This window comes from Pholcus phalangioides, unplaced genomic scaffold (genome assembly GCF_987345545.1).
Source record: "Pholcus phalangioides strain wild (caught in Gottingen) unplaced genomic scaffold, Ppha-v1.0 ptg000003l_1, whole genome shotgun sequence".
Taxonomy (NCBI): domain Eukaryota; kingdom Metazoa; phylum Arthropoda; class Arachnida; order Araneae; family Pholcidae; genus Pholcus; species Pholcus phalangioides.
The window spans coordinates 42,576,768-42,603,118 of NW_028301596.1; the positions used below are offsets into that span (position 1 = coordinate 42,576,768).

A 26,351-nucleotide genomic window follows, 5' to 3' on the forward strand; every position below is an offset into this window, starting at 1 on the left:
TGCTAAAAATGGTTGAAACAAATAACTCTAAATAAATTTCCTTCACAAATTAAAATTCATTAAAATTTTTTCTGAATTATCTTATCTGTCACTAATAAAACATACATTAGTGAAATGATGAATAAAAATTATTAGACTCTTTTCAAATTAAGCAACATGCATACTGAAAACCTAGACAGCAAGAATTTCTGTAGCTTGAACACCAAAATCTTATTCATCCTGATATAGCAAAAAAAGTGAGTGCAGAATATAATAAGAGTTTCCGTGAAAAATTGGCTTCTCACAGAATTTAAAGGAATTATTAAATTTAAAAGCAAAATGCAGAAAACGAGAAAAATATAAATACCTTATTTACTTAAACAATTTCTCAACCTAAAATAGCATATTAATAGATTGCGAATCACGAGTCGCTTTGAGAAGTACAGTATCTCAATGACAATTTTTTTCCAATTTTTTATGCCCTTGAACATAAGATTTTGTATGTCTTATTTCATTAAAGCATTGGATGGACAAATTTTTCAATGTTCAAACAGACTTTCTTTATTTGTTTACAATGAACTCTCTTTCACTGTCTGCGTCACCATATGCTGAAGATAAAAAAGCCTTCACCAAAACTGGCAAAATTTTGAACTTTGGGCTGCTTTCAAAGTTACGAAGTTTGAATATGTCTGCCCAATATCTATCTCTCTATTCTCTGAACTGATTTCACTTCTTGTAATTATTTGCATTGTAGTGCAACCCATTCATCACACATAATCAATAGTTCTGTTGGTGATACAATATTAAGCAACATTCCAGCAATACGTGAGGGAGTAATGTACCATCCCAGCAATGCACGAGAGGGAGTGCAAAAAACAAGAAAGGGTGCAAACATTTCATTCTCTCCAACAACATGTTTTGGAAAGGTAGGACATTAATATAAAAAAGGTATCTCACAGAAGTTATGTAAAATGAGCACATGCTCCTAGTACAAACTCCTTCCTCTGCCTATTGTTAAGAGCATGCCCCTCCCCCACCAATGAAGTGGCGGACCGTGCGGCCATATTGGGCGTCACTCAAGCAGGGGTGCCCAATGGAGTTGAAAGGGTGGAAAAAGGTTTGTTGACCAAAAAAACGTGGTCCAAACGTGGTCCGTAGCGCCAAAAAAAAGGTTCTGCATGGGCAGAAAATTTTTTCCCTCAAGCCGGGCCTGTTCACCAAATTCGGTTTTTCACGATGTGAAATTGTTACGATCGGCAACCGCCGACGATAACCACACGACCTCATAGTAGCTAGATGACAAAACTATGAATATATTAGCTGGAGTTTTTACAGATCCTATTTTTTCCCAAAGATCTCCGAAAAATTTCGGTAATTTAAACGAGTAAACCAATCCTCTTTTCGATGTATGCCGTCTTTGAACGCCGGTTGGCAGCAGCGAAATTACTGTTATTTTCAGTATATAACCTATAACCAGCAGGAGAAAAAACGGTCTCCGAAATCGGAAAATTTGGCATATTCATTCAAGGACTTTGATAGCCCGCCAGTTATACCAATAACAGTACAGGACTTAATACTTCAAGGTAGTATAACTATTTTCCAAGGTCACGAGATAACGTGATTGTGGTAGATGGTGGGAAGTGAAAAAAAAAAGCAGTTTCTCCCGCCCCCCGCATCTTTTTCCGTGTCTCGGAAAGAACGCGTCCCGTGATCAAAATGTTCATATTTCTTTTTCCTAAATTAAGGGTATTCGACGTACAACAGTGCATTAGCGGTACCTCCGCGAACCACAAACAAGAATTGGCGCAAATGCGCAGGGATTCAGCACCATGGCGCACCGTGTAGCAAGAGAACCGTTTCGGCGCAGTTTGGCGCAGCTCTTGCACCCCTGCAACAGGCAAAATGCCCAACGAGGTGGCTGAGAAAAAGATGCCCATAACAAATATGGATGTCATATATTTCAAAAATACAGCAACCCAATTAAAAACCAATCAAAAAATTATAAACAATATATACACATTATAAAATACTATACAATGCCCATAATGTATTTATGGTTGTCTTATATTGGTCATTTGATAATTTACTAAATTTCATTAAAATAATGACTATTGAGGTGGCAATGCATAAATGACAATGCATATATCTTTATGAACACATTTAACGCAAGGTATAAAATTTTATCAATTCATTTTGAGTATAAATCTGAAATCATGTCAAAATAATGAATGAAAAAATTGTTTGTTAGGTATACCAGGTTATTGCTGTCTTGGAAGGAATAATGTAAATTGGTGATCCATCTTTTATCACCAAACACCAAAACATCTCGTTCTTCTTGGAAACAAGCCATCTAGATTGATTGATATAAGGAAAAACAATTTAAAAAAAAAATCAAGCTTATTTGAGATAATGCAGTTATTGAATTATTTTTAAATCATTAACAAGCTTTTGACTGATGATAATGAGTTCATAGAGTTAATCAATAAAATAAACTGATCATTAAGTAAGATATGTGTTTTACCATGCAGAGGTTAATTATTTCCCCAAAAATTTAACAAAATTAAAACAAATTATAAATCTGTTGTCCCCATATTTTGCGATAAAAAAGTTATTCCGAGTATCAATGATTGCCTAAGTTGGAAATGAAGTACCAAAATATATTAAACATGTTGCAAATATAGAATGCCAATATAAAACTAGTGATGAAATATCAGAGTAGAATATAGGATTTCTGCACATCTGTTTTAATGTACTTTGTACTCTAAATTACTTTTTCCCCATAAAACTTCACTGCTCACTACATTTTATTTATCAACAGGTGAAATGTCGTAAAGATGTTTTTTTAAATTTTTTGTTGCTTTTTTTGTATATTATTTTTTGTAGGTATGTTCCAATTTTGCCCTACTTCATAAGAATCTCCCTCATATGTTTTCACTAACTTCATTAATTTTACGTTCTTTTTTTATTCTTAGTGCATGTAAATAGTATTGATATATGCATTTAAAAATCTTACTTCTGCTCTTCTTAACATTTCCCATTTATTCAAGATCTTCATAGCATATACTTTCTCTGTGGTCACATGTTTTGCAACAGCCACCTAAAATTACACAGAAACAAAAAAAAAATTAATCAATTTTGAATGTAATTACATAATGGTTGTGTAGTTAAAATAAAAGGTTAAATCAGGTGAAAACATTGCTATGAGAGATGCAATATTATGCTAATGAAAAAATTATATATATGTAAGTATTTTATTATTTTTGTAGCATCACTTTATGCATATAGGGGATAATCAATCCTGGAATATTAACCTAGATTTATCAAACCAAAAATCAGTGGACTAGAGATTCGACTGAAAAGCATCATACAATTTTTTACATCACTTAAGATATTTTCAAAGAACAAAAACACACTTCCTGAGTACAACAACTTACCTCACCAAAGGCACCTCTTCCAATAACTTTGAGCACTTCAAAATCATCTCTAGAGAATCTTAGTTTTTTTATCCTTTGAACTGCTGGTTTAACTGAAAGAAAATATTTTAGCACAATACAAATGAGATGAAACACAATTTATCAGCAAAATAATAAGTACAATAATCACATTATCTTTTTATTCAATTATAATTGAATAAAATAATTGTTATCATTATCTTTCATTATATTCATTTCCCATAAAATCTATTTGAATTTTAATGGATTTCAATGACTGAAGTATGAATGACACAATCAGCTTTGAAATAAATTCATAGAATCAATGCCACAACTAGGTATATGCAGGATTGACCTATGCGGGGGAGGGGGGGGGGGGGGGCGCACAAAAATTTTCTTTTAAAGAAATTTTCAGCTGCCACCCTTTAAAAAGCATTTAAATTAACAGAAATTGGTTGATATAGCATATAAATGGTATTTTCTTTTGATGTTTTAATTTCTTCACAAAAATATTGTTCCCCTCCTAATTTTGGTTGGCTTGCCCCCTCCCCCATGTACACCTTTGGGTACAGTAGCATCAGTGACATGAAAATTGGTGATTTCTAGATAAGTATAAAGAAATAAAGAGTGCCTTATCATGTACTTCCATATGCTGCAACTAATCTCAACTCTGTCTCCAAGTATAGTTTTCTTCTGAGTTTTTCAATAGCAGATAATCAAAAGCACACACTTTATTTAGTGTTAAAACACATTTTTCTGAAAGCATCTCAAATTGAGACACCTACAGTAGTTACTGAGCTAGACTTTGATATGGGGGAGGGGGAGGGCAAAGCAGGAAACAAGGAGCTCTAGGGTCTCGCTAGGAAACAAACAGCAACTAGGGCCAAAGATGTTTGGTTATACAGTACAATGGATATATATGGTGTTTGAATTTTGGAGGCCCAAAGCCTATGGGTCCTGTACAAACGCCCCTCATACCTATGCGAAAATCAGGCCCTGAACGAGCTGAACTCGGATATATCCGAGAAATTTCAAAAAAACATTGTGAAATGATTTTTAGAATGATTCATATCTTTAAATCATTCACATACAACATCATGAGAAACCATGAATTTTAAGTTTAAATTATTATATACTAAAATAAATTTATTTTCCAACTTTTTCATGTTAAGAAATTCTGAATTCGAATTTCTTAACTTTATAATTTTTTAAACTTGTTTTTATAAAATTTATTTGCCACTAAAAACATACTTCAAAGAACTGCAGTATAGAACATAAATTTTAGTGATTAATTTATGTTCTATTAATTTAAGTAATAATTTAAACATATCACAAAATATTTTACTGGAATTGTGATTCAAATTACACCAGAAGCATTACAAATTTCTAACTTTCTGCTGTAGTTGCTTTTCAGAGCTTCAGAAATCTGAAAGCACATCCTCATGTCTAACTCCTGTGAAGCTAGTGCTTAAATTATTTTGAAAATTTCAATAAATACTCCCAAATCTCCTGATTTCACGACAGAATCTCCCAATTTCTCACACAGTTCGACACACACACAACTACTGTTACAGTCATATTTCTAACAATGCCTCCATGGAAACACCAAACTATCAGCCCTCCTCATTTTTTGCTGTTTTATTTGCTTACTGTTGCATATCAATTTCATACTAATTTTGCAATTACTATTATTTATTTCCACCAACAGATGACAGCATCCATTTTTATTATGTGCAAATCCATGACTTCCAAAGGTATTTTTTATAATCAATTGAACTTTCAAAACCGAGTAACCACCCAGTTAGAAGTAAGTATTTTCCTTTATAATTTTCCTTGTATCAGCTAAAAAGCACAATAAATAGGTATCAAAATAGTTTTTTGTACATAAATATTCATTTTACAAACTATATTGGGATCTATAATATCAATTTTTCAAGATATGGTCATCATAGATCAAAATGAAAACGGCATAGAATAATTTATGTCAATTCAGGAGCTGATAAAATCAACTTGGGATAACAGCAGCAATAAAATTCCCAATGAAGCCATAAAAAACATCATTCTGTAGTAAAGTGGATGTGGATCTTGATGACTTATCATTGGGATATTAAAGATCAAATAAAAAAAAATATTCCTTGCACTGCATGCAGTAAGGTTGAGATGGAGGGGGGGGGGGGCGAATTCCCGCCAAAAAAATAAATCCAAGTGAGGATAAACCATGGACCCTAAAGTAAACACAGAAACAGCCAATTTGGTTTTTACTGAGGAGTCATGCTCATAAACAGCGTAAACACAGTGAACTAAAGATGAATACAAAGTAGAGCAACAAGAACATCCGGTTATAGGAGGAACAGAGCTAAGGCTCTTCACTTCCTCTTTACTTGTCCCTGCTTCCTTCCTTTACTCCCTCTCCTTATTTCATGTTTTTCACACCTTCCGGCAAAGAGATCCAGAGGCCTGACTGTAACAAGGGATAGGAATATAGCCTTGAAGACATACATACAGAGATAGGTAGCGTTCAAAAGAAGCTAAAAAGGTCCATTTCATTCAGAAACAGCAATATCCTGTCTCAATCAAAACTTTTTTCTAATTATTTCTACAGCTTAATAGAAGCGAAAAAAAAATGACTGATAGCCTCCTCACAGTAAACAATTTCACCACCTCACGACGATTTAGCACTTTTAACCTTTAAACTTCGTGAGGAGTAAACTCATCACGAAGTTTTATTGAAGACTACTCCTGTAAATTCAAGCTGGATTATTATCACAAAAAAACCGGTTCGATATGTTTTAGTTCCGTAATTTGCTCATTTACATGGGGGGGGGGGGGGCCATGACTAGTTAAATTACTTTCCCAGTAACTTCTATGAAAAATGAAGTCATAGAACAATGCAAAGTGAAACGTGAGAAATGCGCTTTTGTTTAGCGAGTGCACCGATTGCAAACTTAATAAAATATAAATTCCTTATAGACTTATATGTTCTTTCATGTTATCTCAATGTAATTTTCCCATACAAATTTTATGCATTAAAATGCTAAATATAAGAAAAAACAGGCTCTTTCAATATGAGTGTGTTTTGTATTTTTTTCTAAACGGTATTTAACGGGGAAAAAATAGCGCAAATGATCTCGATGAAGAATTTTTGGCATTTAACGGCCGTCATATACATTACTTGAGTATTTTTTCAAACTGTACTTTACTCCCAGTGATTACATTTATCAGCATTTCGGTCCGTACGAGGTGCATGTACGGTTAAGTAGTAGTAGCTGTTCGGTCTAGAAACGGTGAAAAACTATCCTTTCTATGGAATCAATTTGCCAAGTGAACAGCAACAAATTCCAGCATAACATCTTGACTCAACCTGAACATTCATAAATATGTGTTTCGATCGCAGAAAAGCATTTTTTAATGAAAATTTTAATTTCTCAGGAAACCTATTCACGGGCCCTCTTTAAGCCGTAAATGATTTTAGACACATATCCGGCGTTCATTCGGCAGAAATCGTTTTTTATAGCTCTACCTAAACCAGTTTATAAGATCAAGTACAGGTGGGAATAATTTTAATCTAGTGGAAATCATTTGTCCGCCGTTTCAAGGCTCAAAGCCCACAAATGACTCCCGACCATAGGCGTAAACTTATGCGGGCCTATTTTCCCGGGATATCTCTCCCCCCCCCCCCCCATTACCAATTATTTTCCAACATCTCCATAATACCTATAGAAATACAGTATTAGGTTCGAGCCTCCCACCCCCAATATTTTTGAGCCCTCCGAATATTTCAAATAACTTCACGCTCATGCTCCCGATGATGTCGCTTACAGGAGTTGTTGCAAAAATAAAGATTTCAGCGTTTGAAATCACTAGTAGTCCGCTGGTCCGAGACCACTGATTAAACAATCGGACCACCAAGAAATATATTGTGGTGGTCCGCGGGACCAATAACAATGTTCGGCCATAGGCACGCCTCTTCACTACGTAATTCTATGCCCCAAGACAACGGCTTTCCACTTTTTTTCACAGAGCCGGCTGAACATCTGCGAATACCTTGGTTTGAGTGCATCCTGAAGCGGGAAGATTCGAAAAGTAAAATGCGTAAACTGGTCCGCTTTCTAGAGTAGCAGATGAGAGCCACCTATGCCAGTTAGGAGATCCACTAGAATCCGACGTCAACTACACCCAGACAGCGATCTCGTACATCTGTTTAGAGAAGAGGAAAAAGAAGAGGAGCCTGAGTAGTCCTGAATAGTTTGATCCACGTGGGCTTATCGAAAAACTGTATACAGGCAGCAATTACTCACGAATGTCTTTGGATTAAATCAAATTACACGGTGCAGCGATTAGATCAAATTTTATCAAGAACTATCCTCGATTATGGCGATTATTATGATGATTTCGTGATTTATAACCTGTGATTTATTTACATGAATCACCATTTCATGATCGATTTCATTCAATCGATCATAAATTTTATACTTGTTAACTGGCGAGGTGCGTAATGGCACCTGTCCATGTATGTAATATATCTTTCTCAAGCTCAATAAAGGGTTAGGTTCCGCGGAGGCACCCGAGTCCCCAGGGACAATGTGCTTATATCACCAAGTGTGACAGAGCCTGGGTGTCTCGGTTCCTATCACTATCACTCCCCACCCCTCCCAGCGGGCGATACACTTTTTTATGGCTTTTTGCACCCCTCTCCCCCTTCCTGGTATACCACTCTTCCGAATGCTAATATATTTGGGAAAATTATTATTTAGGGGCCGTTCAAGTATTACGTCATCATCGATGGGGGGGGGGGGTTCCAATTTGCTGACTTTTGATGACAAGGGAGGAGGGGGGGGTTTGGATAATGCTTACGTCAGCAACCACCCTTTATGAAAATATGAGTTAGGATTCAGAGGGGCAGAGCTGATGACGAAATTTTGCTGACAAGGGGGGGGGGGGGAAGAGGGTCAGCGCTTTGCTGACGGGGGGGGAGGGGTGGTAAAAAATGGCTAAAAATTTGCTTACGTAATACTTGAACGGCCCCTTAGAACAGATTTTGTTTCGTGGACCAGTCATAACGTCTGAGGATCACTAGGTTCCCGTGTTCATTTTTCAATTCACTTTATTTTTCAATTCTAACGCTGGAATGTGCTAAAAGAACATGGGATGGTTCTTTAGCCTGACAAAAATCTTTGTAGAATGTCGATCACGAAAATTTTATCTGTTCAAAATTATGTCGAAAAAATATATACAGTATATTACACATCTAAATTTAATCTTGAATGCAAATGTTTAAATTTCACAAATTTATCGGAAAAACAAAAACATTTGCGTGTCAGCACTTTTGTTCAAAAATGGTAATATAATAATATAACTCAGTTCTCAAGTGCTGAAATCGGTGAAGTATAGAATATTGCAATTGAATCAACTGGATTAAACGAACAATTGAATTAATCACTTGCTATTGAAACGCGATAGCGTATACAGTATAGTGAATAAAACCTTGAAAAAGATTCAAACACGTTGCATAAATCCTATTTTGAGACGTAATAACACGTTGGCAACGTCTCTAACAAGCGTGAAAAATGACACAAAAAACAATAACCCATGTAAATATTATATTAAAAATGGAAAGAAAAAATTCCAAGTAGGTACAGTGTATCAGACAAAGAAATCCGCCAAAATGAAGAGTAAGAAAGAACAATAGAAGCACCTAGAAAGTAATCACCCATTTTCCGGTTCAAATTCATGTCATACAGTGGGCGAAATTTCAGCCTATTTATTTATTTACTTATTTTTATTAACTAGCTTTTGTGGACAGCATTACACGAAACCTTCCACAGACAGCTAGAAATAGGTTCCGTGAGTGAATCGTGCCGACCGCGAGACAAGAAAAAAAAGTTATTACAATAGCCTAGCACTAAAAAAAATGAAAAACATGCACGACAAATATTATTACACAGCACAGAGCGAAAAACCGGCTGGAAAACCGAAATACGCGCACATTGTCGCGGAGCACTTAATAAACTCTTGTGAGTGGCGGCACAACGCTGTGAGTCACGCTCGCACAGTCACATAGAAGTTGTATGTGGTGTGTGATATCACAAAAAGAGGGTGGAGATACTCACAGAGAGAAATAGAAAAGGAAAATTTGGTGGTATAGAGAGGGGATACGCAAACGTGTTTAATGAGCCGAACTAGGAGGGAGCAAGTGATGGAAAAAGAAGGTATGTTTCCAGAGAGAAAAATCGCATCTGCCGCAGTGCTCGGGAACTACTTAATTCGCAGACTTGGTCAGACACAGGAAAACAAGATAATTCCATGGGCCAGTGACATTTAAAAAGAATCCGAGTGACAGATGCGAAAATACCCCCACCAACTCTACTATACACAGGCGTAATGCAGAAAAAAGAGGCATGTCGATGGGAAAAATCGTAGAAAGAATGCTTCAGCTGTTTGTCTCAAGCTCCAGGAGAGCACAAAATGTAGATGCAACTCTTTCCCAAAGAAGAAATAGAATAAGCAAAGGATAGCAGGGGTTAAAGGATACATAAAAACCATTGCATATTATCTAATTTTTTTTTAATGTATGTTATAATTTTGGTCGATTTTATTTCTTCACTCTTGAATATGCCGTTGAGTTTACAAGAAAGTGCTTTGTTGGTAAAATTCATTTTACGCACATGGTTATTAAGAATCCGAGGTTTTGGGAAAAAATTCTGTCGCTGAAGGCTTAGAAAATTCTTCCCGCTCCCCATCCCTTCATCATGTTGCTTAGGCCGGCATAACACTATAAAAGTTTTGTAAAAGCTCTTTGATAAAACTTGAAAAATTCAACCAATAAGCGCCTCGGTTACGTTTGCTCAAATGTAACCGAGACGCTTATTGGTTGCATTTTTGAAAATTTATTAAAGAAATTTTATCAAACTTGGAAAATATAACTAATAAGCACATCTTAGATTCGAGGGAACTTAACTAATCCGCCTATTGGTTGCATTTTTCAAGTTTTATAAACGAACTTTTATCAAACTTTTATAGCGTAATGCCGACCTTAGTTCTATAATGAATGCGACTGCAGGCAGCTCAGAACATGGGATTTTTCATTATGAGGTTCTCGCATAGACATCAGCATCACTTTGAAGGACGGGTACAGGATATTCCCCCTTAGGAATCAATGTTAAAATTGCAGATTTTACTTTGGAAATGCGAAAACTTAATAGGGTTTTCCACCACATCAATAATTTTAAAGGGTCAATTGGATTCTTGATTTTCGAAATATTGAGTTCACTTAAGAGATACAAAGCCCAGAAAATGAAATATAAAATAATTAGCTGGACCTACTATTGAGTTGGATATCCATGCAATAACACATTGATTTCAACTTTTTATTTATATCTTCTCAAGCATGAAAATGAAAATTAATGTTTCCGTTTTGTCTTTTAATATCCAACTGCATCAATCATATAGTTTAAGTTTGAACTTGAACACAAAAAAAATTCGAAATATTTAGTGCCCATCACAATGATAAAAAAAATCGATTTCATTTCTACATTTCTGCAGTTTAGATTTGTTCTTTCATGATCTGCCCAGTAAGTCGCCATGTTGACTACATTGGATACGGTTTGTATGTCCCTCAAAGAAAGAGAGAAATATCACGTAATCCAAAAAGCCTCATAGACTCCTTATTCTCAACCTATGTTCATTACAAGGGGGCGCCAAAATGCGCACTTGCCCCGGGTGACGAAGCATCTGGTTGCGGCCCTGTGTACACGCAGTTCGCACCACCACGAACCCACGGAAAAACGGTTACCACAGGTTGGGAATCTGTTTTATCTCAGAGACTTTTTTTGATTTTAAAAAGGTGGATAAATCATTTACCTACGGAAGAATGAATCAAGAATATATTTTAGATATAGCAAAGGGAAAAAATGTTCCCGCCATTACGAACAATGCAGAGATTTAAAAATCGATTTTAAAAGATGTACGATGTAAAAATTAACACTCTGAAGAGGAAAATTTGATTTTTTTTTATTCTGGGTGGAGGGGTAATATTATCAGATGGAACCACAACCGGAATCGTTCAAATATTCATGAAAATAAACATCCGTGCTCTCTTATCAACACAGAAAATATTGAGATTGGTAACGATGAATAATAAAAACATTTTTCGTCACATAAAGTTTGTTGTTCCTTACTGCCACCACACATGATGGCACCAAAAAATACATAATAAACCCCCTCCTCTCCCACTCAGAGAAAAGCATCAAAACAACCCAAGGCGTCAAAAAGATGAAAACATCTGGTTGTAATAAACAGTAAAAACAATCAAAAGTTCTAAAAAATATATTACTAATCGCTAGGAAGTCAAACGAGTAGTAAAAGAAAAAAAAAATGGACGAGTTCACAAAAAAACGTAGAAGTATGAGAGAAGGGTCAAGTGCTTCGATACTTAATAATGCAATGCTCGAACAAATCTGGCACACCAAAGTGACAAAATAAAATAAAAAAAATAAGTGAAGTAAAATGCGACTGTCAAGAGAAAAATTAAAAAATAAAAACTATAGACATCGAAGACGCCAACTGGATCCAACACCGAGCAGCAGGAGCAGTATGAACGTGGGCGGGTACTCTTTATCCTCCATCCCAACATCATCCACCAGCCATCCATCCCTCTCTCAGCATTTTTCAAACTGCTACTACTAGCTGAAACTAAAAATAAAAATGCCGCGGTTCCCCCCCCCCCCAAACTGCCATTCTGAAGAATAGGCATCGCCGACGGCGTCAAATTGAAAGAAAAAAAAACTATGTTTATATAGAGGATTAAAATGGGATCAGAGCAACTTCATTATTATAACATACAAACAAGATTAGTGATGGAGAAATTACTGAGTGAATTAAGACCACGGCGCGTAACTTTTTCATGTTAAATGTGATATGATCTGCACGCGATGCCAGTTACCATCATTAAGATTCGTCACCCACAACAAAAAAGTTCAATTAAGCGTTTTTTGGTTGTCGTCCCAACCCCCGCTCCCCATTTACAAAACAAGCCACAGATTAAATTGCGTAATATTGAAAGAAGATGATAACAATAATAAAAAATCTGAAATTAATAACTCGGCTTTTGGAAGTTCTGCAACACCTAACACGTTATTCCGCTGGGCATAGGACAGGTGTAAGACGACCTCCACAGACAACCTCTATAGCATAGCAGTTACTCTTTTTCTCTCTGCCACAAAATTTATCAAGCCGTATACACCACAAATTCGAAAATATGAAGCAATTTCGATGAGTTGGTGCCGTAGCGTCCAATATCATTTGCATACACATTCTCCCCAACGGAGTAACACGTTTGACGTGGAGGTTGACTCCGTAGTAAAACATTCAACTCCACCGCAAGCTCTTGGGAAAAAAAATAGTAAGTTCGATACCACATGAAACGCGGATGTGAAATAAGCAAACCCATAAAAAGTAATAATGCAATGTTTCATTAATTGAAGAGGCTTGGTACAGGATAAGTGTTAGTAAGAGTGTTGTTTTTCTACAACCAATCGTAAGGACATTTCGTGAGAGAACATTACAATCAACCATTGAGTTAATCTTCTGGGGGAAATATAAATGTGGGTCCTCTCATTGGATAATGTAATCAGTGATATGCACAAAGTAAAGATATACAGAGTGTCCTGTAGGTGCTAGCACGGCCTTCATCTCATCAATCGTCCGTCGTAAAGGTATTATTCCATACAGCCGTTCAAAAATTACTCTGTGCCAGAGTGAAAATACAGTGTGTATCAAAATCAAAAAATCTAAATTTTTATACGTACCTCCCGTGATATAATTTCTAATTGGAAAGTTGTTGCCCTGTCTCTTTTTATGCCAACAAAAAAGTCCCGTGTTTCTAAGTGCAATATTCCCAGAGATATTTGAATTCGAAAAACGGAGGAAATTTGGGGAAGAACAGTGTTAAATGCGAAAAACTGTTTTACCCGCATTTAACGCTGTTCTTTCCCAAATTTCCTCCGTTTTTCGAATTTGAATATCTCTGGGAATATTGCACTTAGAAACATGGGACTTTTTTGTTGGCATCAAGAGAGACAGGGCAACAACTTTCCAATTAGAAATGAATGAAATGAAATAAATATAAATCGAGCGTGCCGTTGATTATATATAATATTTATTAAGCTCTAGGACGGACCAAATGGGTCCCTAAGAGCTGCATAGTGTATGTTTTGTCTTTTGTTCTGTTGTCTTTATTTTATTTTGTATATTTGTGTCCATGTATTTATGTGTGCTGTTTTGAATTATTAAAAAAAAAAAAAATTATATCACAGGAGGTACGTAAAAAAATTTCGATATTTTGATTTTGATACACACTGTATTTTCACTCTCAAAACTGGCACAGAGTAATTTTTGAACGCCTGTTAAATTAGAATCATACCTTTACGATGGAAGGTTGATGACATAAAAGGCCGCGTTAGAGCACTTACAGGACACCCTGTATAGTCCAGTAAGCAACAAATTACTCTTTTTAACAGCAGATACGCATTTACATCATTGATTTTATATATGAGATCCCTGAAATAAGAACTACGCCTTTTCTTTACGTTTATTTCAGTAATTATATTTCAACGCATGATTTTTCCGTGACAAGAATTTTTTTGCTGATTCACGAGAACAATTTTCCTCGTTTTGAACGTTCACTAAGCGATTGATCGTAGAAACTCATTTTCGAATGTTCATAACAAGACGTCAATGAGGGCTATGGCAAAAGACGAAAAAAAAATGAAATTCTCATAAATTTCACAGTCTTAGAGCACTGGTGTACATTACGGAAGTTCCGTTTCTTCCAAAAATATTTTTGGGATAATTGTTTTAAAAATAATTGTAAATATTTTTCATTATACCTGCGATTTCAGTAAAAAGGTATACAACGGGGTCAAACTGTTATTGCCAAATCATTATTCGTGAAAATGTTTGGGGCACACATTTAGCTAAAATTCAAAGGGGAAAATATAGACGTTTCAGTTTTTCTAACTCTTCTCAAAACGCGAAGTTTATTACTCAACAGCTAGAACAAAACTAAGTTTGAAACTATGCGAAAATTTCGACAAATTATTTGATTACACCGGAATGCTTCAATTGAAATTAGACGCATGTAAACGCACTATTTTGTAAATTTCTCCAAGGAAAAAATTGCAAGGTCTAGCATATATTTTTGTCCTCGGTGATACTTGTGGTATATATAATCATTCTTTCCTCTTTTCTGCTCATTACACTCGACAAGGCCCCGTGGCGGAAAAAAAACCTTAATGAAAATCATCCCCATCTAAACGGCTGAAAAACCATTACCCTGTTCATTTCCCAAGAACAGAGAAAACTTCGAAAAATTACCGCTCATGGTGGGAGAGGGGTTGGGATTGAGAGGCTACCGGGAAATAAACAAACATGCGGGGAATGCGCCACTTGCACTGCGCTATTCAAAAAAAGAAGCGGAGGTTCGGTCAATTAGCAAATATTTCGGGGAGGATATACGTTATTAGGATCAACGAAAACAGCTAAAAGGCATGACTGTTTCCTTCTGCCAGCACTGACATACGCACACACGCACATTGTAAGCATGCACGCCATACCCCTTTCTCTACCAAGAAGGAAGTCCGTAATCGAAGGCAGGCAATTCTTCTCCCTAATGTGACGCTGAGGCCCGAGTTCGGGACGGTATAAACGCACCATAACATTTGATGAAATTTTTAAAACCAGCCGCTAACCTTTGACACCAGATAAGAGAACAAAAAACTACTCCTTCGCGAGTCGATGGCAATTTTTAGCATTGTAACTTCTAAACACACAAAAAAAAAAAAAAATTATGACGAACTGCGTAAGGCAGCGTTTCTCAACCTGTGGTCCGTGACGATGGCATAGGTAATCCGCAGGCAGACTTGATAATTCGATTCTAAATGAATGAAAAAATGTTTAAATTGTTGTAATTGATATTAGTACTTATAATATTCATATGGGGTTCAAATAAAAATTATGGGTACCTTCATACTTGGATTCGCCATACCTCATCGGGGAAAATGCGGAAAATTGCGATCCTAAATACGGGATATTGCTGATTGTAGCCAAAAGATGTAATTTATGACAAACTTAAACAAGCTTGTGTAGAAACGGGTAAAGGATGGGGCCTGCTACAAATTGCAGTAAACAAAAATGAATCTGATGAAAAAAACATTCCAACGAATGACAAATGTCAACAACATGAAAACGCTTTTTATTCGCGGTTTCAGTGAATTCAATTACTTTTTCATTATGAATTTGAATAAGCATCGTTGAAAAAACTGGACAAATGTACAAAACAATTCGGAACAATTGGAAATACGGGACACAAGTGGTCCATCTAATTTTTTCAGATATTTTACTGGTCCTTCGGTTTAGAAAGGTTGAGAAACGCTGGCATAAGGGGTATTCAACTTTTTTTCGAGGCAGTAGCATCGATCATGCCCATCATCAAAACAACACCCTTACGTGCGATAGTACTGCTATACATATTTTCAAACTTAAATCAGCATAATACTAATCATTAACTGCAACGTGAATGAGAAATTCAATTCAAGCGCAGGTCAATAACTTCCGATTATGAAACCAAACACAACAATCAGGGGGCCGTGATACTTTCCAGCAATAGGTCCAAGACATTTCAACTTACATGCACCGAGATAGATCCCAAATTTGGAACAATGATTTATCTGATTGTAATAATGAAAACATTTATACAATTTATACCTTTTTTTAACTAAATACAGTCCTAACGACTGAGCCCACGTGATCAAATGGGAGGGAGCAAGTCATTCAAGGTTTTTCGTAATAAATATCATCAAAATATTATCATCTTTTGTCACATTTCATGTTATAAATTCACTATATAAGAGCCCGTGAAAAGTCTGGCTTTGAGGACCGCCAAAGGTCACAGTGTGTGTGTGTGGGGGGGGGGGGGGGGGGGGAGTATGCCAAAAATGCAAGGGTGCGAGCCCCAAATCTCGTCAAGTTGGCATTGATTGCATAGTTTGAATATGAAAATTCAATAGCATTTTAACAATTTTTAATATATCCATTTACAACTGTGTTCAATTTAAAATTAAGTTCACCGAAAAAACACCACGAGGGTCGACGGCATAAATTTGGATATACAGTATGCAGAGATGTGAATAGATATTCGGTTATGTATTGTAGGTATGTTACGGTCTACTTCCGAAATCTAGCGTCGGACTTGGACCATCGTATCATATGCATAGTACAATTTAGAATTAAACGTATTATGTATTACATCTCATCAACATTAAAATTTATATTCATAATTCTTGTTGCAAATATAAATAAATTGCACACCAAATTAACTTTTGAAATGGGTATAATTAATATATCAACGAATGTTCGTTATTTTTGATTCCGCAATTTCCTGATAAAGACAGGATTTTTTAAAATCAATTTTTAATACTTTACACAAAAAGGAAAAAAATGAAAAAGGTAAACGGAAAAATCATATAAGAGCGAATTCGGTCAGGGGAAAAACCCATAACCAAAAAAAAGAGAAGATCGGGATCTCTGATTTGTTTGTCCAGATGAGAACTTTGATTTGAAAATAAACGAATCATAACTTATTTTTCCCCCTCCTCCTCCTCTAAATATAATGGTTTTGGTACCTCCTCCAACCCTTTCCGCATGAATAATAAAAGGAATAGTACTTGAAAACGAGAAGTTGAGTGAAGATTAGTTCCCTTTATTAGAATTTATTTTTCTCTATTTTTCAACGGCGACCACTTTTCTAGACAGAAAGAGAGGTCAATTTTCGAGCATATGGAGAGTCCTTTCTTCTCCTCTTTCCATAGTGGCGAGCTGAAAGTATATACTATTGCTTCTTTTTTTTTAAAATTCTAACAGTATCCGGGGTCAAGCGAAAGATTGGAGCATATGCGTGTCGAAAACCACCTGCTAGTTGCTGTTGAGGCAATCGAGAACGTGAGGGATCATGCACAAATATGTAATCCTTTATTCTTCCTATCTATTTTTAATCAGTCTGCAAGACAGCACTTGAGATATGCAAAAGGACATTCATCGAGGAGAGAGCACCAACGGCATGAATGCTATTACTGTCAACTACAAATCACAAAATTACCGAAGCGTCACTGGCCGGTCAGCTGATGCGACAATATTTAGAGGCGGATGTTAAAGACAAGGTCTTTTTCGGCTCACGATAGCACGCATAAGATGTAAATACTGCATACGAGAACAGCGCATTTTTCGTATTTCCATTCCTTTCGAACAGCAGGGAATTCTGTATCAAGTTTTTTAACTTTTCGTACGTATGTATGACACAACTAAAATTGTTTCAATTCAAACCATAGCAATAAATTCACGTACGTAACATATCAGAAGAAAAATGTTTGTTCACAGTACGGTCAAATGACGAACTTCGTGACGAAAAGGAATTTTTTAGCGAAAAAAAATTTGCTTTTTTCCTAAACAGCTCCAAACACCAAGTCTTCCGTTTCACAGAAAAATTTCAATAAGAATCAAGAAAAATTCCTCAAATCACATCGAATTACACCTATGGTTCTCGAACTTTTGCCAACCGCGGTCTTTTGGGTATCCGCGACTCCCAAAAATAGGCTAGAAAAGAACCGCTTCAAAGCACTGAATAAATGCACTTCAATATTGATAGCTCACACTGACGCCCTCGGGAGCCACGACACACACTTTGAGAAACACTGCATTACACGAATAGTAATGCAGTGCCAATGATGAAGATTCACTAGCTTCAACCTATGGTCCATCTTTTCTAGTACTGAAGACTCGATTTCTGCATGAGCAAGTGGAATATTTTACGCAACTCACATTAGTTCTCGAAACACGTTTCAACTGGGGAAGAAAAATATTTCTCACACAATTAGAGGAATTTTTACGAGATATAACCAATTTCATTTTGTATCGAAACCCTTTGAGGAAGTCCCCGAAGAAATGAGCAATTCGGGGCGATGCAGAAAACACCGTGACTCAACAGCCCTTGCCGCTAAACATTTGGGGGAAAAAACTTAATGGAACAGGTGGGTACCACCATCATCATCAACAATAACAGAAGCGGCACACACAATAGCCATCGCCTACGCCATAACCAGTTCTGCTTGTGGGGCTGATGTGATGACCACTCAATTCTTTTTTCCCTTCCTTATCCTTCACCTAATGAAACTCGGCTCTGCTTTGGAGTCTTCACCTTATCCTTTCCCTGCCATTCTTCGATTTCGGTCAAGAGTTTGAATGAGGCCAAAAAATTTAATGAGAATATTTTTCTTGGGGCTCTCAGACATCTGTGGGATAACGCTAGGGTTAAAGGCATGAAGGAATATTTTCTTCCCTCCGATCACAATTTACAATGTGACAGAATAAAATTTTCTCATAGGTACAGCCTGGGAAAATTAGCATCACAGTGAAATCCCAAAAGAAATTCTCGACACACTTTTTATATTCTCGCAATTACAAAAAGAAACAATTTATACGTTTTTCACGAAATTTTCTCCTATATTTCATACATGCATCACTGAGAGCGGAAAAAAATCCGTAACTATGTTCAAGTTAAGAGCAAAGCCATATCACTGGTCCTGACTTCTTCCAGTTAGTGCTTCAAAGCTAAGTTTCAAACCTACTAAAATTCCCAGTACCAATGAGGGAAAAAAAACTATCAAATTTCTACAACATCGAGTTCAGATAAATGAATGTCGTCATGAAGTGGAATAACTTATGAAAAAAATATTTAAAAAGTCTCAAACAAGCAGTTCCGATTCATGTTCTCAGAATGTCTATGTTCTCAAGAAACTAACACATTGTTGATGTATAAATGGGTTTTCTAAAACAATAGTACCTATTTCTTCCAAAATTATTCTTGTCTACTCTTACACCAATTGAATCTACTTTAAGGGAAAAGCTGAAAAAATTCAAACTTTTCCCAATGTGAAAAAACTTTGATACAGCATTGTGTGAATATATCGTCTCAATTCCCAGTAATGAAGACTCTATATTTAATTGACTTGAAATTCACTACTTCGCCTGAATGCATCAGAAACAATTTGAAATTGACAGGAATTTACTCCAATTTTTACAAGTATTCATCTACAATGGTGTTTAAAAAAATAAAAGAAATTATCACAGATACTCGTTCTCAAGAATTTACTCTCAGAAACTTCTTACAAAAACTCTACCATATGGGAAAAGTTCCTTAGAATTTTATCAGAATAACTTCAGAATCTAGAAATTGATTTGTCTTCAACTTTGTTTGCCTATTTTATATGCTGATGAGAATAAAATAATTAATATTTTCATCAAAATTTAAAAATTAAGTTCTTTGTCTTTATAAGTATACAGGATGCTGATACTATAACTAAATAAGAGATCTCAAAACCATTCTGCCCACCCTCAAGAATCTTGAAAAAATTCAAAAAAAAAAAAAAAAAAGACAGACATACAGGGTGGCTATAATTAATGTTCCCTCGTACTGAGCTGCCTGTAGGCATAACTATTCATCACAAAGCTATGAAACTTTAGGATCTTTTTGATAAAGAGGTGGGGAGAATTTTCAGACTTTAAATCTTTGCAAAGCTTTCGAAATCACAGTCTGTGTAAAAGAGAGGTTTCACTAGAAAATTATGTTATTGTATACTTAATGCACTCATTAGTGCAGAAATGAGAATGGAAATACTTTTACTAGAGATGTTTTGGTACCATACCACGAGGTTTGGGCAGTCTTGTACTGCATTTATAAAAATTAGCATGTGCACTGCAATTTGAATGAGGAAATGTCTTTTAGTGGTGAACTTGAATGATTTCATTTTTACACTCTAAATTTCTTTCCCATGGATTCATTAAGGCATTATCATGCTAGAAAGAAACTTTTGTGATTTCTTATTGATAGCCTGCTTTTCTACTTTGTTGGATATCATGCTTGAAAACTAATACTTTTAAAAATTGGCACAGAGCTATAGCATTTAAAAAATTGGCATGAATTATAATGACAGTTGTGACCATTTTAGATACTACTGAAGGCTATTTGGCATCAGAAGAGAATCAAATCAAAATTAACTAATGTAGGAAGCATTCATTTATGATTTATTGTACAATTTATTCATACTCACCATTTTCAATAAAGTTTGACACCGTCTTCTCTCTTCGAATAGATGAGTTGCAACACTCATCATACAATACAATTACAGCATCCACCAACGTCTCGATTGAGATTTTAGAGCCATTGTTACTACCGATACAGCTGAGAAAAATGTTCTCCAGCTCTTTCACTAACTCTTCGGGTGGCCGGCCTGACATAATTATTGATGTGACACTGTGCCGTCAAAATATATGGTCTACCAGACAGAGAAATCATGTGTTACTATAAAAGTCCTCTTGAAAACTCTGGAAAGCGTGGTAATCATGTCTTTTGCTATATATTGAGAAAAAAAATATGTCAAAAATAAAAATAAAAAAATGAAACTAATATAACTTAATGAGATAACATAACTCATAAATCACTTGAGCCAATGCAAGTTGGCATGGCAACATATTTTTTGATAAGACAATTGAATGAAAGACATTATTTGAACCCAAAATTGCAAAAAGAACCCATGTGGTTAGCCATGGTTCTTTTTGCAATTTTGGGTTCAAATAACGTCGTTCATTGAACTGTCTTATCTAACCCAAAAGGTAATCAGGGCTCCCACTCAAAAAATGAGAAAAAGTAGGAAAGCGCAGGACTAAAAAGTAGGATGGGGGAGGGTAACCCCCTTAGACAACATAATCATAGCATAATGGAAGAAAATTAATTAAAAACAATTTTTTTGCAAAAAAAAAAAAAAATTTTTTTTTTAAATGTTTAACTTTTTTTTCCCTAGCACTATTTCAGTCAAGCCAAAACAAAATGACAAATGGCTTGGTTACAAAACCAATTTTTGGCTAAAACAGTGCACTAGCAACCACAGATAATTCTTTGCTGTCTCTCCTCATATATATTACATTCTTTTTTGGTGCCTTCCAAATTGAGGAGCTTGTCAACTCTCTTCAACAAGGCACAGCAAATTTCGAAGACGTAAGTTTTTTAAGAATGATGCACCTTCAAGACCACTTTCAAAAGCACAATGCAAAATGTGTAAATTACAAGATCCGACATAAATAAGGCAAGTTGAACCAGATAGTTTTACTGTGTTGATCATCATTTTTTTAATTTTACTGTTTTGTTCACATTTTACTGTTCAATGCCAGTGTAATCATTTTTGACAAATGAAGCACTTCCATTTCTAGCTCTTTGCTGAGCATTGTAAATATTGTTTATGCCTCTTCATGCCTTAAAAATACAGAAGACAACTGAATGCCATTGGGTAGCATCAGAATCACCAAACCCAGAATAGGCCTACGTATGCAACTGCTTTCAAATGCAAACTGTTGTTTCACCTATTTGCACCATAATTTTGAATGATGAAAATTACTGTCCAAGACCATGAAGTAATAAATACAAAATTATTTTTCCATCCAGACAGAAGTTTTTAATGACTACTATACTTGAACCCTCAAACTAAGCAAATGAAAAATTTATCAATCAACAAATGGTCCACATACACCCCCCCCCCTTTCCAAATTACATTAAAAATTATACAATTTCTGCTTTGGCAGAATCATTAATTGCATTCTCCAATATTTGTAATATTTGGCAATACATCAATAATTTCCTGCTCAATTGAAATCAATTACACAAATTTTGTTAAAAAAAGTAGATTTGGTAAAAAAAGTAGGAAAAGTAGGACAAAAACTAGAAAGTAGGACAAAATTAGGACATTTTACCAAAAAGTAGGAAAAGTAGGACAAAATTAGGACATTTTACCAAAAAGTAGGAAAAGTAGGACGAATGGGAGACCTGGGTAATTCATTTTCTATATTTTTTGATGCATACATAACCACTTAATATGTTTCAGTTATTTTTATGTCCCTGTTTTTGTTCAAAGAAATGTTCAAAAGGTAATATTTTATGACTGACAAGTTGAAAAGCAGACAAAATATATACATCATAAACTCTTCCAGTAAGTCATCAACTGATTAATATGCAACGATATGGTATTATTGCTGGACCTTTGCCCAATTGTATGGTATCATCTTGCACCTTTCAAATAACATTCGAATAATGCTAAATCCAGTAATCACAGATGATTCCTGACACACAAGCACTTTTGCATTTTTGTGAGTGAACAAATATATTAATCTATATTCAACACAACTTTTGAAATACAAACCATGACGACTGTCCTTTATTTTCTATCAGAATTGATTTTGATTCGAAATACAGTGGAAACCTGAAAATCTGAACTAATTTGGACAAATACTTTACCGCACACCAACTCTGGTCATATTGCAATATGGCAATTTCCAACAAGTGGAGTTGGGTGGGAAATGAAGGTGTCATATTGGTGATCACCCCAGGCCTGGTAAGTCAAGAACTTGTTTTCAATGTTCTTTCCCCCTAGCCCCTAGACCTTCATGGTGGAAGACAAGCATCTTACTTCTGCACTACTCGGGCGCAACTAATTCGGACAGGAATATGTTTGGATAAACAAACCTGCTTGCCTGGATTCATTCATGACCTTTTAAAACATTCAATGACAGTGGGTACCCCTAGGTGTAAAAAAATAGTTATGGATCTAATAATTCTATTTAACAATGATTTGAGTCTATACAGCCTGGTGCTTATTTTTTCCCATCCGAAATACAGTGCATGTATTGACTGAATAAAAAAAACATACATGGACAGGATAATATTATAATCAGGGCTTCACAAATCAAAAAAATTTTAGGCGCCAGCCAGAGGCACATTTATGGTTTTGCCACCTGCAGGCTACATGAATTTTGCAGCCCTTACGAAGTTTAAGTTTTCTGAACATTGCTCAGCGGTGGTCAAAAAATTAAATAGAATGTTCGGTTTCATAAAAAAGTCTGTTTGCATTCTCCAAAAGTCATTCTTCCATTTTTCTGAAGATTAGTTCGTCCTGGACTGGAGTATGTCGTAGGGTTTCAAAGACCATGCCTACACAGGAACATAGACTTGGTTGGAGGTTGCACAGAAGAGCTATGCGTGCTCTTGTTGGCACACAAAGCTTGAGCTATGAAGAGAGACTTTATTTCTTGAATATGATTACATTTGAGTAACGCGGGTGTCGGGGATATGATAGAAATATTTAAAATTTTCCACAGGATGGATAGGTTGGACCCACAGTCATTAATACACAGTCAATCAACTGCTTCGACAAGGAAACACCAGTATCATTCAGTAAGGGACAACTCCAGGTTGTGGTGAGTTTTTCCTCAAATAGGGCTGACAATAAATGCATTCTAACACCATTGACATGTTCAAAACGAAGTACAATAAACATAGTGGGATAAATCTCAAGAGGCTATCGATACATAGTTATACGATACCATACTTAGATAAGGCAACCATAATTTTTTTTATGGGCAGTGTATTGTATAGAATTAGCCCCTTAACTTCCACAAGCATATATATATACACCTTAAGAAGTTTATGAGTAAACTGCCACAGACATATTAACATGTCTTTATAGCACATGAGCAAAAAAAAGTGGCATTGAAGAGCAGATCGTGTGTAAGATTTAATTGACAGTTAAGCGGTTAGTTATTCGTTTTTTTCTTTTGCAATATGCTTTTACATTGGATTACTGTATTTTTAGTTGTATTTGACATCAATATTTGTTATGGGAATCTCTTTTCAGCCACCTCGTTGAGTAATTTATGTTATGGTATTTGTACTTGCATTTACCTTCATACACAAAACCATATTTTTCCGTTAAATACGAAGAATAAATATTGATTTTTTGTTGGATCAATATAATTTCCCTTAGTGTAACTTCATCACATACTTCATAGAAACATCATTCTATGCAGTCAGTAAAACCTTGGTTATCGAATGGCAGATTGAGAATCAGATTAACTGGGATGCACAAAACCCTCAAGGTGGTGGATGCGAGTAAAGCAAAAATAATAATTACACTAATTAAGGTTGAGCAAACAGCTTTATTTGTAAAGGCGCAAGATCATTCCTCCATGTGATAAACTTATTTTGCCTAAACTAATCATTAAATATAATGGCTGATATAATCTAGTAAGAAAAAATGAGCAGAATAAAAATGATTGAATATAATGGCAACGACTATTACTACTACTTGACCGCACATGCATCTCTTACACATTCCTCAGCAGAATTTCAAATGAATAAGTCAGGATACAAGCCAGAAAGTGTATTCTAAGTGTATGAGTGTCCCTAGAATATTTGTGGTGTCAGAGTTGTGCTTGCTTTTTATATATATATATATATATATATATATATATATATATTTTTTTTTTTTTTTTTGTTCTTGCTCCTCCTGCCATCTGCCTTCCATACTTTGAAGTGAGGATGGGTAAGTACTTGAATTTTTCATGTTATGTAAGCATTATGTTGAAGGGCTGCCTGTTCTCTGCAGAGACTTTTTCAAACGGGAGACTGGCTCGTATTGCACCTCAAAGGTTGAAAATCGCAAAATACCAACTTCAGACACCCACCACTGTGCTGCCAACAAGGTTCGAACCTGGATCCTCATGATGAGAGTCTACCACAATGCCCACATGACTGCACAGTGGCAACAGTTCATAAAGATTGGGGAAGTGGTTGGCATAAACAAATTACAGTTATAACAATCGCTTTTTACTTGAATGGTTCTAGTAATGCAGAACCAGTGCTACCTATTGGTAAAGAAAGATTCCCCTCATCTAGCTATAGATGGCACTGACAGACCAGAGCCCTTAGCCATCCTCAGTATTTCTTCACTTCTGCACTTTGTATCGTTTTATGGCACTTAATCATAAGGGAGGAAATCCATTCTTGCTATAAACTTTGTTACATTCAACATTCATAGATATGGCAATTTGTTATAAGCTAGGCTTATATTTTTAACATTATTTCATTATAGTCCTCAGATAACGAGACTTGGCTAAGGCATGTCACGTCACATCTAGCAATTCCATTCTTTCCTAGAACGCCTAACTTGGAAGCACAGTCATTGACAAGCTATTCTCAATGCCTTATCATTTTACCTAGAAGAACTGAATAAAATCATTCGACATCACATGACACGACGTAGCCACATGTCATTTCATGGTTGGAGGACTTTATTGAAGCTTTACTATTACTACTAAACCACACATCCACCTCAGACATATTCCTCTGTGGAACTTCTTACAAATTAATACATGTTGAAATGTGCGTGTATGTGGAGAAAACCTAATGTGAAATTTGTTTATGTGTAATGCTAGGCCTAATTATTATTGTACTGCCAACAGTTTTTTCAAACTATGAGTGAAGTGTAATGGTTGAAGAGATCTGTAGCTGTTGTATCTGCCTATTGCTCTCTTAAGCGAGACATTTTAATGAGGACATTGGTTCGTATTTGTGTCTTGAAGTCGGGAACCACACAAAATCAACTTCAGATGACCAGCATACACACCGGAAACTAAGGGGTGAGGCCATTTGAGCCACTGAATAAATTTTGTAGGGGGGGGGGGGGCTGAGCCCCTTAAAAATATTTCAAAACAATGCAATGCACCCTCCCTCTCCTGCATACACGCTTAAGTGTTTTATATAGGGGATATCTAGCAAATTTCAGTTACCCCCCAATGTGTTCATTTCGGCACCTCTGATGACCAGTATGATTTGAACCTGGGTCCTCGCGATGCGATTCTGTCATGACCACTCAACCATCACAATGGCTACAAAAAGGTTCACTGAAGGGCTTGACAAATCCCAAGCACCAGGTCGACTAAGAAATTAGTATCGGTGCGTAAAATTTTCTGAGTGTAATTGCTAAATTGGAATCGGGCTGGACAAAT

At 35.8% G+C, this 26,351-nt stretch overlaps 1 protein-coding gene across 6 annotated transcripts in view; it reads right to left on the reverse strand.

The window, feature by feature from the left end:
* The window catches only part of LOC149088632 (serine/threonine-protein kinase Genghis Khan-like), an 87,078-nt gene that overhangs the window by 59,775 nt on the left and 952 nt on the right, over positions 1-26,351 (reverse strand). For all 6 annotated transcript variants that reach the window (XM_089248287.1, XM_089248286.1, XM_089248284.1 and 3 more), the window contains exons 2-5: positions 20,570-20,871; positions 3,414-3,505; positions 2,993-3,076; positions 2,234-2,329 (exon numbers count right to left, since the gene is read on the reverse strand). In XM_089248287.1, coding sequence (XP_089104413.1) covers positions 2,234-2,329; positions 2,993-3,076; positions 3,414-3,505; positions 20,570-20,756 — 459 coding nt within the window. In that variant the 5' untranslated portion in view covers positions 20,757-20,871. The remainder of the gene's footprint in view (positions 1-2,233; positions 2,330-2,992; positions 3,077-3,413; positions 3,506-20,569; positions 20,872-26,351) is intronic.